This window comes from Solenopsis invicta, chromosome 6 (genome assembly GCF_016802725.1).
Source record: "Solenopsis invicta isolate M01_SB chromosome 6, UNIL_Sinv_3.0, whole genome shotgun sequence".
Lineage (NCBI taxonomy): Eukaryota > Metazoa > Arthropoda > Insecta > Hymenoptera > Formicidae > Solenopsis > Solenopsis invicta.
Window position 1 is genome coordinate 224707 of NC_052669.1, and position 20263 is coordinate 244969.

The 20263-nt window shown below is 30.6% G+C and overlaps 1 protein-coding gene across 4 annotated transcripts in view; it reads right to left on the reverse strand.

The window, feature by feature from the left end:
• LOC105205186 (putative phosphatidate phosphatase) overlaps window positions 1-20263 on the reverse strand; it is a 55570-nt gene that overhangs the window by 20743 nt on the left and 14564 nt on the right. For 3 of the 4 annotated variants that reach the window (XM_011174477.3, XM_039450974.1, XM_026139812.2), the window contains exons 3-7: window positions 14437-14541; window positions 12931-13133; window positions 7016-7073; window positions 5839-6015; window positions 4539-4646 (exon numbers count right to left, since the gene is read on the reverse strand). In XM_011174477.3, the coding sequence (XP_011172779.1) occupies window positions 4539-4646; window positions 5839-6015; window positions 7016-7073; window positions 12931-13133; window positions 14437-14541 (651 nt within the window). Of the gene's footprint in view, window positions 1-2529; window positions 4450-4538; window positions 4647-5838; window positions 6016-7015; window positions 7074-12930; window positions 13134-14436; window positions 14542-20263 lie in introns of those variants that run through there. The other variant, XM_026139811.2, reaches the window with a different exon arrangement.

Below are 20263 nucleotides of genomic sequence, written 5' to 3' on the forward strand. Positions count from 1 at the left end.
TTATTAAAAAAAAAAAAACTAATTGAGGTAGGCCAAGAACTAGCAACAAATTAATGTTAGTTAAAAATATTTAATCTGTAACTATGATATAACAAATAATATAGCGAAACACGTTTTACTTATTGTTAGTCTTCAATTGGAAAAACATAATAAAACTATTAACGAATAATAAAAATTAAACATAGAAAACATAAAGCAATACACGAAAACAGATCAGATTAACATGCACACTAATATCCATGAAATCTACATTTGACAATAATTAAATATTCTAATAGTTTCTCACATCGGAGTTATTTTCCTCTCTCTTTTATCATCGTAAGTGATATGATCGTCAATTACCTCTTGAGACAAAAAAATGTTTTCTGATCCGAACTATTATCCCCAACAATCGAATATTACTAAAATTATATTGTTGCAAATAGTCGTGATGATAAATTACTATGTACAAATGTAAACTGGTCAGAAGTTTATAAGGAAATGTTAAAAATTAACAATGACTGTTTTAAGAATATCCAAATAAGTGGTTAAATTGTTATTGCAAATATATTTTTGTTTTTGAAAAATTTTAATTTAATTAATAATAGAACATTTTTAAATTCCTTGATTTTTTTAAATAATCATATTTTATATTAAATAAATAACAAAAACAGTTTAAAAACTGGATATAACAATTTAAAAATATAAAATATAAATGTAATAAAGCTTCAGGAATCGAATCTGGCACTCCGAGCGTAGTAGTGAACATCTTATTAGGGATGCTGTGCCGCTAACTCAATAACAGCGCTTTCGTAACGGTACTGAAGTACCGAACTGTTACAAATATTTTATCATCATTTTTTCAAGAATATCTAAATAGTGGATTCTGTGGCTTTACTGTACTGTAGTAATTATATGAATGAATACTACACATCTATAAAATTTTATTAAAATCAGTGACCAGAGATTGTCGGGGACAGGTCCTTGTCCCTTTATAAATTAACTTGTTTTACTATATTTTGTGTGACATCTATAGATTAAATATTTTACTATTGGTTATAGCTATAAATTAAATCTTTTTTTAACTAATATCCGTTAATTTCTTGCTCGTTCTTGACTTACATTAACAAATCGAATAGTTTTTATTTAAAATAACGAGCAGGATACTCATCGTAATTTTTAAATTTTATTTTGAAATATTTTAATTAACCTTTTTCATTAAAAATGCTTTAAAAGTATATTAAAAAAAGAGAAACAGAATAAGATTTTAAAAATCTTGAAAAATTCGTATTTCTGATGTTTGAATTTAAGTATTTATTGTATCAATCAAATGTAAATAATCAATATCATATAAATAAAATTCATCCTAATGAATCTTATTTTATCTTTTATTTGTGGGATAAAGATATAATGAATGGCTTTCGAACATTATAAAGTAAGATCATGAGTGATACAAGTGTGATATTTTCTTTGGTGAAAATTTTTCTAAAAATTTTTGTATTTTTTAAATTTATGAAAATTAAAGAAAAAAGTTCTTTAATTGTTTTAGAGTTTTAAAATTTTTATTAAAAATAATTTGAAATAATTAAAAATAATAAAATGAGAAATCTTAAAATATATTAAATTTCATCACATATATAAAGATTTGTAAAAACAATGTAGATTTTTGTCTACATTTTTTTCATATTTTTTTAAATTTTATAAGAAATCTCTAAATTTTATAAGAAATAAAATACTTAGAATATATCAGAATTCACATATATGAAAACTTTCAGAAAAGATGTAGACTTTTTCATATATGTATGTATAGATTTCAGATTTTGTAAGTTTTTTTTCCTGAAATTATAGAACAAGAAATTTTTAAAACATACTAGAATTCATAAATATATGTACATAAAGATTTCTAGAAAAATTGTAGATTTGTTCATATTCTTCCGTAATCGCTTTGAAAAAAGTCTTTTATAATGGAATCGCATTGGATTCCAATGGAAAGTACATTCTATCTCTTGGAATTAAGAAATTATACTGGATAGAATAAAAGATGAAGCATTATATTGCTCAACTATGTGTATTTTAACGAAACGATAATAAGGTGATGCTTTGAATCCCCAACATTGGGATCTAAATTAAAATGAATAAAATAATTGTACATTACAATACAGTATTAAAATCCTGTATTAGAAATGTGTCTAATAATTCAAATTAGTTTAAATATCTTTAATAAAAAATTTCAGATATTGAATTTTAGAAAAGATCTGAAAAATATTCCAATTTTTTCAAATTATTTCTAAAAAATATTCCAATTTGTTCAAAAATTTGAAAAATTCTTTAAAAATCTCATAAAATTTTTACAGAAATTTTAGAAAAGTTATATAACAAATGAGAAAAATTTTCACCAGAATCTACACTAGATAATTTATAATTGTTGGTAATGTGCGCGTAGATAATTCGCGTTAAATCCGCACAACATATTTATAGAGCGAGATCGAGATCGATTTAAATCTTAAATGTTATCGTCATCTCTTTCCAACATCTCTTTTACTATTCGAGTGCATCTTAACTGGCTACGATTTTATTACGATTTATCTGCTCTGCAGAATAGACCAATACATGTAAAACATGATGGATTTTATAAAATTGAAAGATTGTATAAAAGAAAAAGGATCGTCTTCTCAGAGTACATTCAAAATTCTTTCGAATATACTGAACACATTTCGATTATCGTACTGAACAAGCGAACTATTCGAATAACAAAGTGAACAATGATATATAAATGAATAATGATAAAAATATATACACGGTCTGTCCAAAAAATTCAGGACTGAATTTTTTCGAGACACACTAGTTGCTTCATCCATAGGAGACTTGTGAAATTTTTAGTAATATCATTTCTTTGTAAATGTACGTTAGATTTAGCTGACTATCATTATTCTGTGCTGAGAACGAGACTATCGAAGTTTTTGGTGTATTATAAAAGTAATTGTGAAATAAAAAGAACAATGATTAACATAATTTAAAAATTGGAAAAACAGTTACGAAAACGTTCGAGGATATGAAAAATGCTTACGGTGATAAATATTTAAGTGTTTGAGTGATTTAAAGGATTCAAAGAGGGCCGAGAGTCGCTCTGTTCAAAACCTTATTTACAAGAAATTGTTCCCGTGTGCACTGTAAACTCTTACTTCTATCTGGATATATTGGATCAGCTTCGCAAAAGGATTCAATGTGTTTGACCAGACCAATGGAAGAAAAAAGATTTTTTTTGCCGCCCACATGGCTGGAATCGTGACCCAGTTTTTAACACGAAAACAAATTCCTGTGCTTCCTTTCATCACTTTCCATATTCAGCTGATTAGCTCTATATGACTTTTTTCTGTTTCCGGAACTCATTCATATAAAGGAGGAACACACTACGACTATTTAGAGGATATCCAAGTTAATATGACGCGAGAATTAAAGAGAATTTCAAAAGAAACCCTCTATAAAAAAAAAGTTTCCAAGTTATATGAACGTTGTAATCGTTGTATTGAATTACAAGGAAACTGTAAAACATGACAAGTAAAAGAAAGTTTTTACAATTTTTTCTATTTATATTTTAAACCAGTAGTCTCGGAAGTTTTTGGACAAACCGTGCATTAATATAACATAAAATTGTAATTTCTAATTAGCGAATTTCTATTACTCATAATAGAATATTCAGTGGACGATCGGTCTGCGTTACGTTAAGCGTAAAAGAATTGAAAGCACCCTATTTGTCAGATTAAAAATAAATATGTCGCAATAAGTAATAAATACATAATCACTATTATCTAAAACTCTGTAAATACCGACTACAAAAATAATCTTTTTCATTTCTATTTAACAAACTGATTCTTTGCGATATATATATATATATATAATTTTCTCTAGTACACGCACATACGCGTACGCACACACGCACACATATGATTCTTTTCATGAAGGATGTGACACAAGTATAGGCTTCTAGAAACACACATCTATTCTTCAAGCATTACTAAAGGCAAAGAGATAAAGGCACAAAGTAAAAGAATTATTGCTTCTCGCTGTAACTAAAGTGCATCGCGTTCCATACGTTCACATAATAAATCACAAAGCTCAACAAAAAATAGGAGATATTCGCAAGCTTTAGCTATACATTGCACTCTACCTCTTCTTACTTCTCCTTCTCATGAATCCGTAGCAGCATCGACGAAGCTCAAATCTTGTAATTTAAGAAAAAAGTACGGTAGAAATATGGTGTAATTAAGAAACGGTTCCAAAATAGTGTAAAATGATTTACTGTCTCGAAATTAGAAAAGTATTTCTTGAAGGTTTAGAACTTGTCGAGCACTACAAACTTCTGGCTGAAGAAGACTGTCCTGAAGACGCAGTCGAACGTCGAACGAGATCTAATTTCATTTGATGTTTTATAAGAAATCCAGGAACCTTTTTTTAGTTTTCCGGGGACAACTAGAAGACAGTTACGGTCTTGTTGCAATCAACAAGCAAAGAGCGAGCTCGTTAGGTCAACAATTACGATTACCAGTGCCATTATTCACCTGTGTACCAGTGACACCAACTTCCGCTTCGTAATCGGTAGATCGGTGTTTCTCTATGGAGCAGCGTCTCTCTTTCTGCTCCTTAAAGAGGTTTGCTATGCAGTGTACCTAAGAAAATAACATAAAAGTCTCGATTATTTTAAAGAGATTAATTTTTAAAACCTTGGTGGAAAAATTTTAATGACGATTTAATAAAATTCTGATGAAATATCGATAATATTTTATTGAATTTTATATCTTCAGAACATTTTGACCAGGGATTTTCTCAAAGAACAATGGTAAAAAGAGGCAGTAGTTTTTGCCCATTAACGGAAACGTAAAAAAATATTCATTATTTTCATAACGGCATTCCCATAACCACACGAGATAATCTCATTTATTTGCGATTAAGGATTTTTACAACTTAATTATTAAATTACAATTGATGACAGCGAAAACAATGATCAAATGACATGTTTTAATTTGTATCTTTTTTTTTTCAAATTCTTATTTATTAGATTTTTGTTCAACAATATCAGAAACCTTTGTATACGTTTGTATAAGTTTCACATGAAATAACTCATTCATAATGAAAATCATACATTACGAAGAGGGTAAAAAATAGGATTTTAACATGAAAAATGACAATGTTCCCCACATTTTTAATGAAAACTAATAGCACCATTCAGCAGATCGAAATCTGTAAAATTGACTGCTTTTTATGTTTCCATTAATAAGCGAAAAACGGCCTTTTTTAACATTGTTTTTTCATTAGTTTTAATTAAATGTTGTTAATTGAACAATATAGAATATCTGCAATTTTTACTTGTAATTAAAAATTCATTATAAAATTGAAAATTCGTTACAATTTCATGAAAAATTTCTTTATTCTTTTATTATATAATATTAATAGTATTAATAATAATATAGGAAAATAAGAGAGAACCATAGGACAAATTATAAACAACACAAATTGTTATGAAACCATTGGAGTAGTCGTGGTGTAGCATGCTAACAATAAATAACAAGTTAAGATTGTGAAAAACACACTACCCCCCCCCCTCTTTTTTTATATATATAAACATTTTCAGTCTTTTAATTCATTAATCATATTGTCTACTTGTCCATAGACATTATGCATAACCGGTTATTATTTTGATTAATTTAAACATTTTTGCTTTCATTATTCAAATTTACCAAAACCAGCGGTTATTATGCATATTAGCCGGTCATTATGTATAATGTCCGTATTAATTAAATTAACCGTAACATATGCACATATATATCAGCTTCTGAAAGTAGAATGATATAATTGGCTTACCATCACTAAAGCGCTAATTGTACCGAGGATGGATCCGGCGAGCACGTCACTCCAATGATGTTTATAATTGGAGATTCGTGTCATCGCGGTAAACCAGGCCATGAGCAAGCACAAAAGTTGCAAGAAGTGTCTAAGCAGTTTACTGCCCTTCCACTTTATCCTTAATTGAAGATACATCTAAACAATACCACAAATTTGATTATTCGATTATTATCAATTTTATAAATTAAAAACGTAATTGATAAGCAGATAAAATTTTGATTAAACAGAATAAAAAAAAACTTGTTCTCTAATCCCATTTTAATATAAAATAACAAAAGTGATACATCGCGAATTAAAAGTTTTACGAGAAACGAGAGAAAGAAACTTAAACTATATTTAGCAGATTCTATAATTCTATAATTTAGATAATTCGGTACTAAATTTATTATAATATTATATATTGATAGAAAATCAAACAATTTAAATTTAATTTAATATTCATTTTGTGATCACCCTAATATGTATTGATTTGATCAAAGTTGGCAGTTATTTTTTAAAAGTAACTCGTGATCGTTATCGTATTTAAAAAATAATTCCTTACTTTATTCGTTATTTTTTTAATACTAATACGAGGTCAAATTAAATAAAAATTTATTTCCCTAATGTTTTTTTTTATTAAAATACTAATAAAAACTATTAATTTGTATTTTAAATTCACAATACCACAAAAATAACAAAAAAATTTTTTAATGCTAATAATGAAAATCAAACATTTTAGTTTTCATTAAATTTATAAATAAGTACAACGAAATTTATACTCGTCCGCATCCTCAATTTTGTTTACAAATTTTTTAAATATGATGATTTTGAACTCAAAATTGTTCAATTCGTTACCGTTACTGAAATAATGCAATTATATTACCGTTACAGTGACAAAAAAAATGAGCTACTAAAAAAGTAACTGTAATGATAATGACAAGTAACGTGTTAATTCTCAACCTTGGACATGGCTTCGTTTGGAAGATTAAGCTATAATCAAATTCAATATAATGAATGTTAAAATATGTAAATTGATCCTTATAGCCGAAGATTCTAAAAATCGTCCGCGAACTGACGCACTCGTATTAAGTCGGTTGAATTACGATCTGGCTCGTACTCGAATAATAAATCAATGATACAATTCGAGACTACTTACTGCAAGATAGATCATGGTGTAGGCCGAGAAGGATGAGTGACCGGAGGGAAACGACAATCTGTAAAACGATCAATCGTGCCACATTAGATAAATCCAATTTATTGACAGAAATATGTGAGAGAGAATTGAAATAAAAATGTTTCCATCTTTTCACTTATTTATCGCCAAATAACAAAAATTTGGTATCTATTAAAACTCCATAGTGAAGGAATTGTTTGCTGTGAGTCTATGTCCATTCATTATTGACATCCTGGTTTAACATTCCAGCGTCAACTAACAAAACTAACAATTTAAGAAAAAGAATATATATAATTCTACGAGAAATGATGTGATATAATAGGGAGACACCGAGACAACTCACCAAGTTTGCCACAGAGTATTCAATTTGACACAAATTATGAGGCAGTGCAAAAATTTTTAAATGAAATAGAAGTTATAAATATAAAAATTAAACAAAGAGCTTTATAGGTCAAAACTAGATTTTGGCGCTAATATTTATTATTTAATTTTATATGCATTTTTCAAGACAACGAAACTGCTTGCCGAATAACTTTTCGGTCTTAAAACACACTTCTAAGTTGAACGAGAAATAGTAATATCACGATATTAAATTGAAAATCAATGCCTCAGTGGTCGAGTTGGCTAAGACACCGCTGTTGAAAAGTCGAGAAGTCACCTCTATGAAGCTAACAAAACCAAATCGGCAGAATCAAATAAAACTTAGTGGAATATTTAGTACTCATTTTGTACTAATTTGTACCATAAAAAATAATTTTGTATCCCATGCCGTTTCGAAGAATCTCGTGGTCCTGCTAGGTTCATATGAAGCCAGCAGAACAAAAAAAAAATTCTTTTTTTTTTTTTTTAATAAAAATAAAGTAGATATAATTAGTACTGATTTTGTACTAATTTGTACCACTCCAAATAAATTAATAATATAAGTTTAATTAATATAATCAGCTTCAAAACAATTTACACCTCTATATTCTAGACCAGCTCCAAGAATAAAGTACTTTTTTCCCTCAGCAGAATCGAACGACACTACGTTTACTCGATGAGTAATAATTTATACTACCAAAATGTGCAATTTAAGAATTTGTACCCTTGCCATTTTTCTCAAAACCACCCTTGAATCTTGATGACCTGTAGAGTAAAGTACTCTTTTCTCTTAGCAGAATCGAACGACACTATTTTTAATCGATGCGTAATAATTTCTACTAGCAAAGTGTGCAATTTAAGAATTTGTACCCTTGCCATTTTTTTCAAAATCACCCTTAATACTTGATGACCTCAAGAGTAAAGTATTTTTTTCTTTTAGCAGAATCAAACGACACTGTATTTCCTTGATACATAATAATGTACACAAAATATGATTTATCGAAATTTGAAGTTTGAGAGTTTATGCATTATAAAATTTGTATACATTTTTGCCGTTTAAATATGTAAGCTGTTTTTCTCTCTCTCTCTCTCTCTTTCTCTTTTGGTACTATTTTTTCCAATGGCACAGAGTACAAAATTATCTTTACTGGTATAAACTATATATTTATTTTTGAGGTTCTCAAGAGTTTGGGATAGTTTTGAGAAAATGGCAGGGGTACAAATTCTTAAATTGCATATTTTGGTAGTACAAATTATTAAGCATTGAGCAAAAATAGTGTCGTTTGGTTCTGCTAAGGGAAAAGAGGACTTTACTCTTGAGATCATCAAGTGTTAAGGGTGATTTTGAGAAAAATGGCAAGGGTACAAATTCTTAAATTGCACATTTTGGTAGTATAAATTATTACTCATCGAGTAAAAGTAGTGTCGTTCGATTCTGCTGAGAGTAAAAAGTACTTTATTCTTGGAGCTGGTCTAGAATATAGAGGTGCAAATTGTTTTGAAGCTGATTATATTAATTAAACTTATATTATTAATTTATTTGGAGTGGTACAAATTAGTATAAAATCAGTACTAATTATATCTACTTTATTTTCATTAAAAAAAAAAAAAATTTTTTTTTTCTGCTGGTTTCATATGAACCTAGCAGGACCACGAGTTTCTTCGAAACGGCATGGGGTACAAAATTATTTTTTATGGTACAAATTAGTACAAAATGAGTACTAAATATTCCACTAAGTTTTATTTGATTCTGCCGTTTTGGTTTTGCTAGCTTCATAGAGGTCGAGAAGTCCCAGGTTCAAACCCTGGCTGAGGTATTATTTTTCACAACAAATTCCTTCCACTTTTTTTAAAAAGAGAAAATGGTTTTCACATTTAAAATTACTTTTTTCATGTTTCAAAATTTATCATTTTTTTTTACTATTTTTCACAAAGATTTTATCAAAATTTTCTGTTTACATAAAAAATGTTTATAAGTTGCAAAAAAATATTTTCAGTATTGTGGGAACATTTCTATCTAAAATGCCGTAAAGCTGACCTCGCTATTATTTTTTTTTAGACAGAAAAAATCATAAAAAAATCAAAATCGAAAAAACTATTTTTGCGATTATTAAAAAAATGGAGGCTGATAGAAAACCGAACAATGAAGTCGTTTTCAGCGCATCGAAATCCTATAGAAACATCTTTCAAAGTTTAAAGCACAAGACCCCTTCCCTAAATTTCGTAGACCTGTGTAATTTTTCGGGAAATTTTAGGAAAGCGTTATTCTTCGTGATAGGATCTTATTTAAAATTATAAAAATTGTTCTTCTATCTTTTCTATGAAAGTTTTGAGAAAATTTATTTTAGAAAAGTGTATTTTATGCATTTGAGGTTTATAATTAGATTATAATCTTCATCAGAAAATCTGTGTCGTTCAAATTAAGATCCCGGAATTATATTCTAACTTTTAACGCGCTAACATAAATCCAAGAACACAACGATAATGTTACGGTATGATATAGTAATAAATAAATAAAAAATGTTTTTCTGCCGGTTTTTCAATGTGTATTCCTGCGAACTTATGTAAGTCTCAAAAATCTAAACGATCGCGACATTGGTAAATAACGAATCAATAAAAGATGCTGTCGGTTCTTTTCGTTTATTCACCCTCCCTCCCTTCTTCCCTCCCCCCCCCTCTCTCTCTCTCTCTCTCCTTCACTTGATAGAGTTTTTTCGCCTGCTACAGAGGGTAAAGACGGCTGACTTGGGGACCTGAATACATGAAGGAAACATGAATGAATTCTCTGTGTTGTGTCGTCTCTTTATCATCAGGATTCCTCAAATCTGTACATAAAATTGTCCCTGGCGACGGCTATGCGAGCGAAGAGTGGATGACCTGCGATTCGGTCGAGGACACGTGTACGTAGTATCTCTTTCATTATAACGCACAACCTGTTCCTTACTTTTGTTCGCTTACGCAATACGTTTGCTTTATCTTCTTATCTTTCTCGAGCAAAAAAAGAGAAAAGTGCCGAAAAAAGATAGGCAAACGACGTAAACTCAATGTATAAAGCTGCATTGTGGGCCTCATCGCGACATTTCGTAAATTCTGGAATCTCACTGGAAACTACGGAATGCGGAAAGAATCCGAGACCAATTCTCCTCCCCTCCCTTCGCTACAACTTTTTTGTATATTCGATCTCACGAATTCGGGTTGGACTGCTTTCACGCGATTTCGACGTAACTATCAATGGTATTATGTGCAAAACTTGAACACACGATCCGTTAACACGAATTAAAACGATATTAAAAAGAGGATTGACACATGTATATTCAATCTATTTAAAAGAATTTGAAAAAATTAATATAAATTAAACTTATCGCAAATTTAAAAGCTTTTAAAAAAATTTATTAAAAAATTCAAAACTAAGTTTGGAACATTTTTTAAGAATGAAAGATATATCCCAAAATAGGAGAAATAGAATTAATTAAACCAGTATTAAATATTAGTGAATTACCAATTTTGTATTGAAAAATAGGTTTCACATTTTAGTACTGGCTCTGTATTGGATCAATATTAAAATAACAATGTTATGGTATTGACCGATTATGGGAAAATTAATTTCAAATGTGACTTGTGGACGAATGAATGACTATACATAAATTTTATTTTGAGCATGTTTTTAAGGCTTCCTTAACGAACAAAGTTAGTTGCGAAGGTCCAAAATATAAAAATATTGAAAGTAGATGTAGGCAATGGAAAATGACTGCGCGATTTGCACACTGCTGTAGTTTTTGTAAACGATTCATGTAAAATGTAACATTGAGCTAAATCGTTGTTTCGTTAAACTCTTCAACACGAAAAACACGAAGTGAAAAGAATGCAACAGCTAACAATAAATGTCGGCAGTCTTTCACGGAAATCCTATTTAGAGAAACGTTTCCCTTTCTGCTGTCTCTGTCCAACGTCCAGCATCCGAATGCAGTTCGTTACGTTAAATCAATTTCGCGGGCCGCGAGTTTATTTTCAACGCGTTTGCCTAACTTCTAAAAGATAATGACGTACGCGTTAGGGTGTTAGTACATAGGTTTGAAGTTATTTCTAGGTAATAAACCGTATGTAATCCTTCGCGTGTCTCCTCGAATTTGCGTCCTAAACTCTTAGGCGCGTTTCTCGTGAACTCTTTACTTTGAGTTCTCAGCATTTTTTTGAGACTCTTCGTCTATATTTATTAGTAGGTAAATCAAAAACAAATTACGGACCTATAAAAAGAAAGACAGATTTTTCTCAGAAATTTCTCTTTATCTCTGTCAGTATTGCAATCTTTAGTAAAATACTGATCTTACAAAGAAACAATCCCAAGTGTAAATATCTGATTTTAATGAAATTTTGTACCCATATAAGTTACATAAATAGATGAATTTAGAAAATATCAATTGCTGCCCGAATACGGTTTTAAGGGGTAAAAACATCCCTGATCTTATGTAAAGCAACTTTCAGCTTGTTTTGTTACATCTGAAACAGTACTCAAGATATCAAAAAAATGTTTTATTATAAAATTACTTTTATTCATTCCTGTCAATATTTTTTTTTAAATATTAAAAAAAATTATTTTTACAAAATATTATTGGAAATAAATAGAAGTAATTAATTTTATTGTAAAACTTTTTTATAAAACATTTTTTTGATATCTTGAATAATTTTTGAGATATAAGTACTGTTGTATGATTATGATGTTAATCTCACCTGTATGAACCTGGCACCCGACATTAAGAAAAATAATTTTTTAAATATGCAATTCAATTCTGCTTTATTTGTACTCGATTGTACCACTTTACTTTCCGTTTATACTTCAAGAGGTTGAAAAATATATAGATGGTTCAAAAAAATATCAGCACCCCACGATATTTGAAATCTACAAGCGAGTGCTTGTTTCGGAATCCTTTGTACCCGATTGTACCACCGATACTTTCATTTGATTAGATTTTGGAATCAAAAATAAGGCACTTCGTTTAAAAAAAAATTTATTTGTCCTTGACCTAACCACAGTAAACGTATGTGTGCGTGCGTGCGTGCGTGCGTGCGTGCGTGCGTGCGTGCGTGCGTGCGTGCGTGCGTGCGTGCGTGCGTGCGTGCGTGCGTGCGTGCGTGCGTGCGTGCGTGCGTGCGTGCGTGCGTGCGTGCGTGCGTGCGTGCGTGCGTGCGTGCGTGCGTGCGTGCGTGCGTGCGTGCGTGCGTGCGTGCGTGCGTGCGTGCGTGCGTGCGTGCGTGCGTGCGTGCGTGCGTGCGTGCGTGCGTGCGTGCGTGCGTGCGTGCGTGCGTGCGTGCGTGCGTGCGTGCGTGCGTGCGTGCGTGCGTGCGTGCGTGTGTATATGTATATAAAGAAAAATACATGACGTCGATGGCGAGAGATGGAAGATAGACACACAAGATTATGATCGAAAGACGAAATAACGATAATTCGTGGTGCGGCACATTAAGATTCTCTATTATCCTTTAAACCAATAAAAAAAAAAATCAGTAACGAACTATCTTTCATGTCAGAATTTCCTTACCTGACTTCCTTTAACAGCTTGGCCGAGACTCCCGTTGCAGTACAATGGAAATCCTCGATATATCTATGTTGATTCTCGGACAAGTTGCAATCAACATTAGGTACACAAAGCTTCATGAAATGCGGTCGTAGTCGACCTATGCTGTACTTGGCGATGTCCGTGGTTAAAACGGTACAGGCTGCTCCGAAACCGAACACACCAACCTGCGAATATTACAATATTTTTTCTTGCTGCTGTTTCAGTTTAGCAATTTGCAGCGTCAACATTGGGCGTTTTTTAAATATTTTTCTATAAAATATCATTAATCTTACACAAATTATCATAATAAAAGCAAAGAAATAAAAAAGTAATTCTCCCCCCAGTAGTGGACACCCCATGTAATATTTCTATTTATCTACAACTTGGAATTAAATACCTTTACTGTCTTAAAAACCAATTAAGATTTTCAAACTTTTTTGGTGCTATAAAAGAGCTAGAAAAATTGATATAATTTTTTGAAGCTTTGAAAATTTAGTTTTACATCTGTCATTTCAAAATTTGTATTTTTTTTACATCGGATTCATAATCAGAGACCTCGGAAACATCTAAACAATAAGTTTCAAACGAATCTAATTGATTTTGGTAATTTTGTCCGCCTTGTTGAATCGACTATTTTGAATTTTTGACATCAAATTCATAATCAGCGACCTCGAAAATCCCTACATAGTAATTTTGAATTATATATTATTATACAAAATTTTATACAAACAAATTTAATTTCTAAAAACGACAATTTTTCGGTATATATTTATTAACAACACATTTATTTAAAATAAAATTCTAAAAGTTGATTTATTAGTTAAAGGAAATTTTTAGCAATCCAGCAATGCCAAAAAAAAACATGCTAAAGGAATACGTGAAACAATTTATCGATAAAACAAACTTGGATAATAGGTGTAGCTCCAGAGCCACAAAGGGTTAAGGAAATTAAGATATATTTCGTATATTCGCGATGATTTCAATATGTTTCACAGACCTTCGCTGTTGTGTGAAAGAAGATTACTATCAGCAATATTTTAGAAAGATTTCAGATGTCTCTTAGTAATCTTTCAGTAATATTTCTATAAGGTTATAAAAACCACGAACATTTTGCTATCCCAAAAACATATCTAAAATATTACAGACATATTTCAAAATCTTTCTGAAATGTTTCAATATTTTCAATTAAAATATTTCTGAGACATCTCTGAAAATTTCTGTGCTGTATGGGTGAACAAAAATTTATAGCTGAAACGTTTAAATACATTTATGCAATGTTAACTACGTTAAAATTTATATCAGAATAACTGCGTTATAATTATCGCGCTGGCTCCTATTAGTTCATTCAATTCTCAATTGTAACTATTTGAAAATTAGAGAAGTTACTATGCTAAAAATTGAAATAAGCTTTATATAATATAATTCTTTTAAATCATAAGCCTTCAATAAAGAAATTAACAAATAATTTTTAAAATTGATAAAACGGACCTTTTGATAAGCATTCCACAGCCACGGAGGTATGGTGTATCCAAAAAGCACATTTGCTGTGTGTTCGGAAAAATGTCTCCAATGCAGGTACTCCCCTATAATCATCTAAGATCAAAAAATAACAATTAAAAAATTTTATCAAGTTAATGTATGTATGCATGTGCCTATGTGTTATGCGATCGGATGCCATGTATATAGTTTTTGATTTATTAATACGTTTGCGACGTAGGGGAGAGTGGGCTCCCTTGAGCCACGGGGTCCAATGTGACAGTGCAAGTTTTCTGTATTAACGTTCTGCAAAATTGTCACGGTGGGTATGAAAACTTTCGTTTTCAAAATATATAACTTCCATCAAAAAATTATGCCGAAATAAGCATGTATACTTTAGTTAAAGGCAGATATGTAATTGGAGCCTTGCAAAGTAAATTTTTACTTGTCATAACTTTTTGATATGTATAGATTACACACGAAATTTCTCTCTCTCCATTATAATAATTTCTAATCTAAGCAATATTTATGATATATTTATAAAAATTTTATACATATTTTATATTATCATATCGACACTAGACCGCGAAATGTATACAAGTTTAATAGTAAAGGCCGAATCGGTCATAGCAACAAGATCTTCGTGCTCAAATAATATGTTATATATGTTTCTATTCATTTTAAACTGCGCGTCGTTATTTTCGGATTCTAACACAGTTCTGGAAAATAAAACATAATTGAATTGAAAATCAATTTAACAATGCTGATGCAGAACTTGCATTTTTATTTGCATTTTTCGCAACCCATTTTTTACTTTTTTCAGGGGGTGGGGGAATTATAAATGTGTCATATTTTTGCCATTATGAGACAGCATACTGTTATCTTTCTATTGCATTTTTACTGTCATATGAGTTCACATACAAGTTCGATTTCTAATGCTTTTTCGTTGTTATACAGTGATAGCAGACTTGCAAAGAATTAAAATCAAGACAAGGCCGACACGATCATAGCGAATCTTAGTATTCGAATAATATCTCATTGTACATATATTTTACATATATTTTCTAGTTCTTTGAACAGCGTGTTTTCAATCTCAAAACAGTTCATAAATTAAACCAGAATAATATCACAATATTAAATTAATAATCTCATAATATTATTGTTAATAAGATCTATAAAATCCCCCAAAATACTGTAAAGAATTTGTTACGAATAAAAATTATCTCAGCTAGGATTTGAAGTCTAGATCTCCCTACATTTCCAGTTAGACCACTGAGGCGTATAATATGTAATATTCATTGCAATAATCAATGATGTTAAATTAAAAGGCCAACGTGTATACATATATTAATAATAATTAATATACAGAATGTCGATAATTTATGACACAACGCTTACATAGAAGTCGAACAAACAGATTAAACTAATTATTGTAAGTAGAAAAGTCTTTTACCATTGTGTGATTTTCGCAATAGTTTAAAATAAAATATTAATTATTAAATGTTAATTTTCTGTTATATTGTAATGCAATTATACGAGTGTCTAAAAGGTCAGAGACAAGTACCTTTTAAAGAAATTGTAAAAAAATACGATTTTTGAGTTGTAAATAAAATTGTCGAAAGTTAAAATTATTTCATGATTCTATAAGTATTGTATCTTGATCTCACAAGTTAGACAATTTTATAATTGTGTTAAAAAAAAATGTAAATGTAAGGAGTTAATTTTAGTGATAGAAGCAATTGAAAAAGAATTAGGTCGAAACTAAAATTACAAACGTATACAAACGTATATTTAAATAAATGACATAAAAAAGGTTTATAATTATCTATATCTTTGCTTTGCTCATCACCGGCTTTTTTAACATTTCTGTGATTTAATTATTAAGTTTTGCCCTATAAGCCTGAATCAGGTGAAATCCACAAGTAAATGTAAGCGCAACAAGACAGAATCGCTCAGAGTTAAATGCATGTGATACAATTTTTATTCGAGACATTTTATAAAATCTTGCAAGGCTATTTATATCGTAAAACTTTTCAAGTCACAAAAAAAAGAACAATGTTTAAAATAACGCTGTTTTTTGCCTATTAATGGAAACTTAAAGAACATAGTGAATCTTAAAAATTTCGACCTGTTGAACACGATCCTATTAGTTTTCAATAAAAATGTGCGAAATATTGTTATTTTTCATTTAAAGTTCAATTATTCACTCTTTCCGTGATGTACGATTTTTAATACGAGTGATTTCTTTCATGCGAAATTTAGTGTGCGAAGGTTCCTAATATTGTTGAACAAAAATCTAATAAATAAGTTGAATTTGAAATAAATAATACAAAACGACGGACGTCATTTGGCAATTTTTTTGCAATTTTCATCAATGATAATTTAATAATTAGTGTAACATTCCATATTCATAAGTAAATGAGATGATTCGATATATTTATGATTATGGTAATAATGCCGCCGTTAAGAAATAATGAAAATTTTGCCAAAACCGGCCTTTTTTTAACATTGTTCTTTTAAAACTTGGAAAGATATTGGTTTCTGAAAGAGAGAGAGGGGGGGGACAAAAATTCAAATCTTCTCTTTTTTTCTTTCCAAGGTCTACCAATATGACCAATATGACTGGTTAACTAGGCCAGATCCCAGACAATGTTCCGCCGGATGATACAGCGTACCCAAAATTCACGAGGTATGCGTGAATGAAATACGACGTTGGAGTCGTGCGTGGCCATCGTTCTTTCTATACCTGTTCCTACCTGGACCTCTCTTGGTCCCCGGGGGGACGTGTATCGTGTATCAGAGAGCGTGCAAGCAATCTGTTTTCTTTGTGAGTGTGAATAGGGAGAGATAGATAATAAAGGCAACCGGCTCCGTGCGAGACTCGCGGGAATTCGAGAAAGACTCAAGGAGGGTAAAAGAGTGAACCCTTCTCAAGAATTGCTGCACATTCAGATACAGGAATGTTACCTATATGTAACATACAAAACCGCACTAAAAAACGTCAAAGTAAAAAGCACAAAAGAGATCAGAAAGATGTTGAATCTAGAGATAGTAGTTTCGGTATAAAAAGAGAAAAATTAACGGTACAAATAAATCGTAAAATCTATTTATTAGGTGGTCGAAACGTCAAAAATGTCAGAAAATAATCAATTAACCTTAAATCTTGAGCATTTATAGATTATTATTGAATGCAGCGTTAAGTATATGCTGTTTTTATATTATCATATAATAACTATGGGTCCATACAATGCTGCCATATTATTGCAAATAACACAAGGTAATTTTGATGCTGCTATCTTACTGTTAAATTACTGACAACTGGCAATATGCATTGTTGTCTGCGTGTTGCTTATTCAAAATTATTGAAAACAAATACATAGCGAGTTGTGTCAACATCATAAGCAATCACAAATTTGAGCGACTTTGCTGAGACACGCTTTGCTATCCGACTATATACACAGAGAATGAGACAGAATTTTATTATAAATATTTCTATTATAAATAACTTAAAGTAATCTTTCTAAATAAAAAGATATATCTTTTTCAAAAAAATTCTTTAGGTTAAAATCTAATAGAATTTTCTTTCTCCTCCTCCTCCTCTCGCTCCCTCTCTAATTCTTTCTTTAGTTTTTGTTCACATATACATATATCTCCGCAATCTCATGTGCTTTGAATTATGCACAACGCTGCTTGAATTTATTTGCTTCGAGGTGACAGCGTTAATTTGTCTTTACGTGACAGTCGAGAAGAGAACGGAAGAACGAAATAAGTGACATCTAAAGGGCGGCAAGGCGTTTTGAAGCTGACATTCAAATGAGAAATATTGACAAAAATAGAGAAAATTAAAACGATACGAACCATTTTGTACCCGTATAAATCTGATTATGACTTTCGTTTAAGATATAAAAGCAGGATTACATTTATATTTTATTTTATCACAAAGTATTTGTTTTTTGACAAAAAATATGAATTTGCATAATTTCAATAATAAAATGCAAAAACAAAATTTTTCATCAAGAAATTAAAAAAATATTAACAATCTCGCAACATATACATTTAATATTGTTAAAATAAATTCATGATAATTCGTTATTTAAAGTGGCCACAAAATTGCTTCATTATTTTTTTTTCTTGTTTTATCTCTAAATGAACCAAAAAAAAATTATTCAATTATTAGAAGGAATAGCAAATCGTAAGTATTGTTCCATTGCCGCGTCCGGTGAAACCGATGGACCCTTCCGTCTCTATTCGGCAAAGCGTAGTCTTCAAAAAAGCAAATAAAGAATACACAAGCAAAATAAAATAATATCCGTCTCTTTCTTTTTCTTATAAGCCTCTGAGAGCTCGGCAAAAATACTCGTGTGATACATGTGTGACAGTATCACAAAAATATATGGTTGTACAAGTACACGTGTTGCGAGTCGAGTGCACCATCTCCACATATCGTAAATTGATTCCCGTGAGTGCTCGAGTGCATCGAAAACGAGTGCGCTCACTTCCCTCCAGTCTACTCGCATGTGTGCAGGCAAACGCGAAGAAGCACTAGCCACCGCTCGGCTATCTCTTTCGTATTCTTAGACGTCATCTCTGTCATCCCTCCTTTTAGAAGGGTGAGAAAGTTTTAAAAGTGGCACGCGACAGGCCCTTCAGATCTTGCGATTGCATCTGTTATTGATCATCGTATCAAGCAAACTCAAAACACGAAACTGTATTACGAAAATGCAAAACCACTACAGTAGTACACCACTGAGACAATGAGAAAACAAATTATTCTTAATTTTAATAAGTATTTATTAAAATTAGATTTCTTTAATTTAAATAAATCTAGGTGTTACAGAATTTTAGATGTTTACAGTATAAAGCTTCTTTTCTCGATTAAATATATTATATAAATAATAAATCAAAGTATTAAAATTAAAAAATGACTTCTTAAGAGTCTTAAACTTAAAATGCTAAAAATATAAGGAAATGTTGTTTGTGGGGCGACAGGGAGATAACTGCATCAAGTTACGTGTGCATCACATCACGCTATCGCATCCCGCGCATTTTTCTACACGTCCTACACTACGCCAAGTACTCATATTGAGGTTTGTCCGTTATGTCTAATTTACGCCACGCGAAGTCAAGCGGAAATATAATTTTCTTTGATTCCTTCGTGTTAATGATCCGATGTCGCGATGTTACGAAGTAATTAATTTTATTGTGTAAATCAGCGATCATCGTGTTTCGGTTTCACTGCCTGACACTAATTTTAGACGATAATCCAGACAAAATGGTTCTTATAAATTTTTTATCGCTGACGATGAACACTAATGAAATTACTCTATCACATTGCTCTGTCACATTTCACAGAAAATTGGACTTAAAGATGCCAAAAATAGCATTTTTGGGTATTTTTCAATAAAATAGTTAAAAAATGTGACGCGATGGAACAATTCATTTTCAGCGATCTGAAACCTATAAAACTTACGTATCGTATTAACTACTTTATGCAAAATTTACAGTTATGTATTTAAAAGAAAGAAGGATGATAATGGTCTTGTCCTTATAATTATCTGAACAATTTATCGTCGATTATAAATTTATGATCAAATATAATATGTAATACGTCAATCATTGTTTCGCAAATAGGATGGCGGAAAAATAATGCAGTATAATATTTATATGTATCTTTCTCGTAGAATTCAAATAATTAGATTTTATTAAAATGAAATTTTTCATACATCGTTTAAACTAGTTTAAACAATTGTTCAAATAAATTATATTTGACAATTTTGATTACATGTTCATAATCGACGATTCCAGAAATCGTTGTGTGCATTATAAGAATATAAATTGT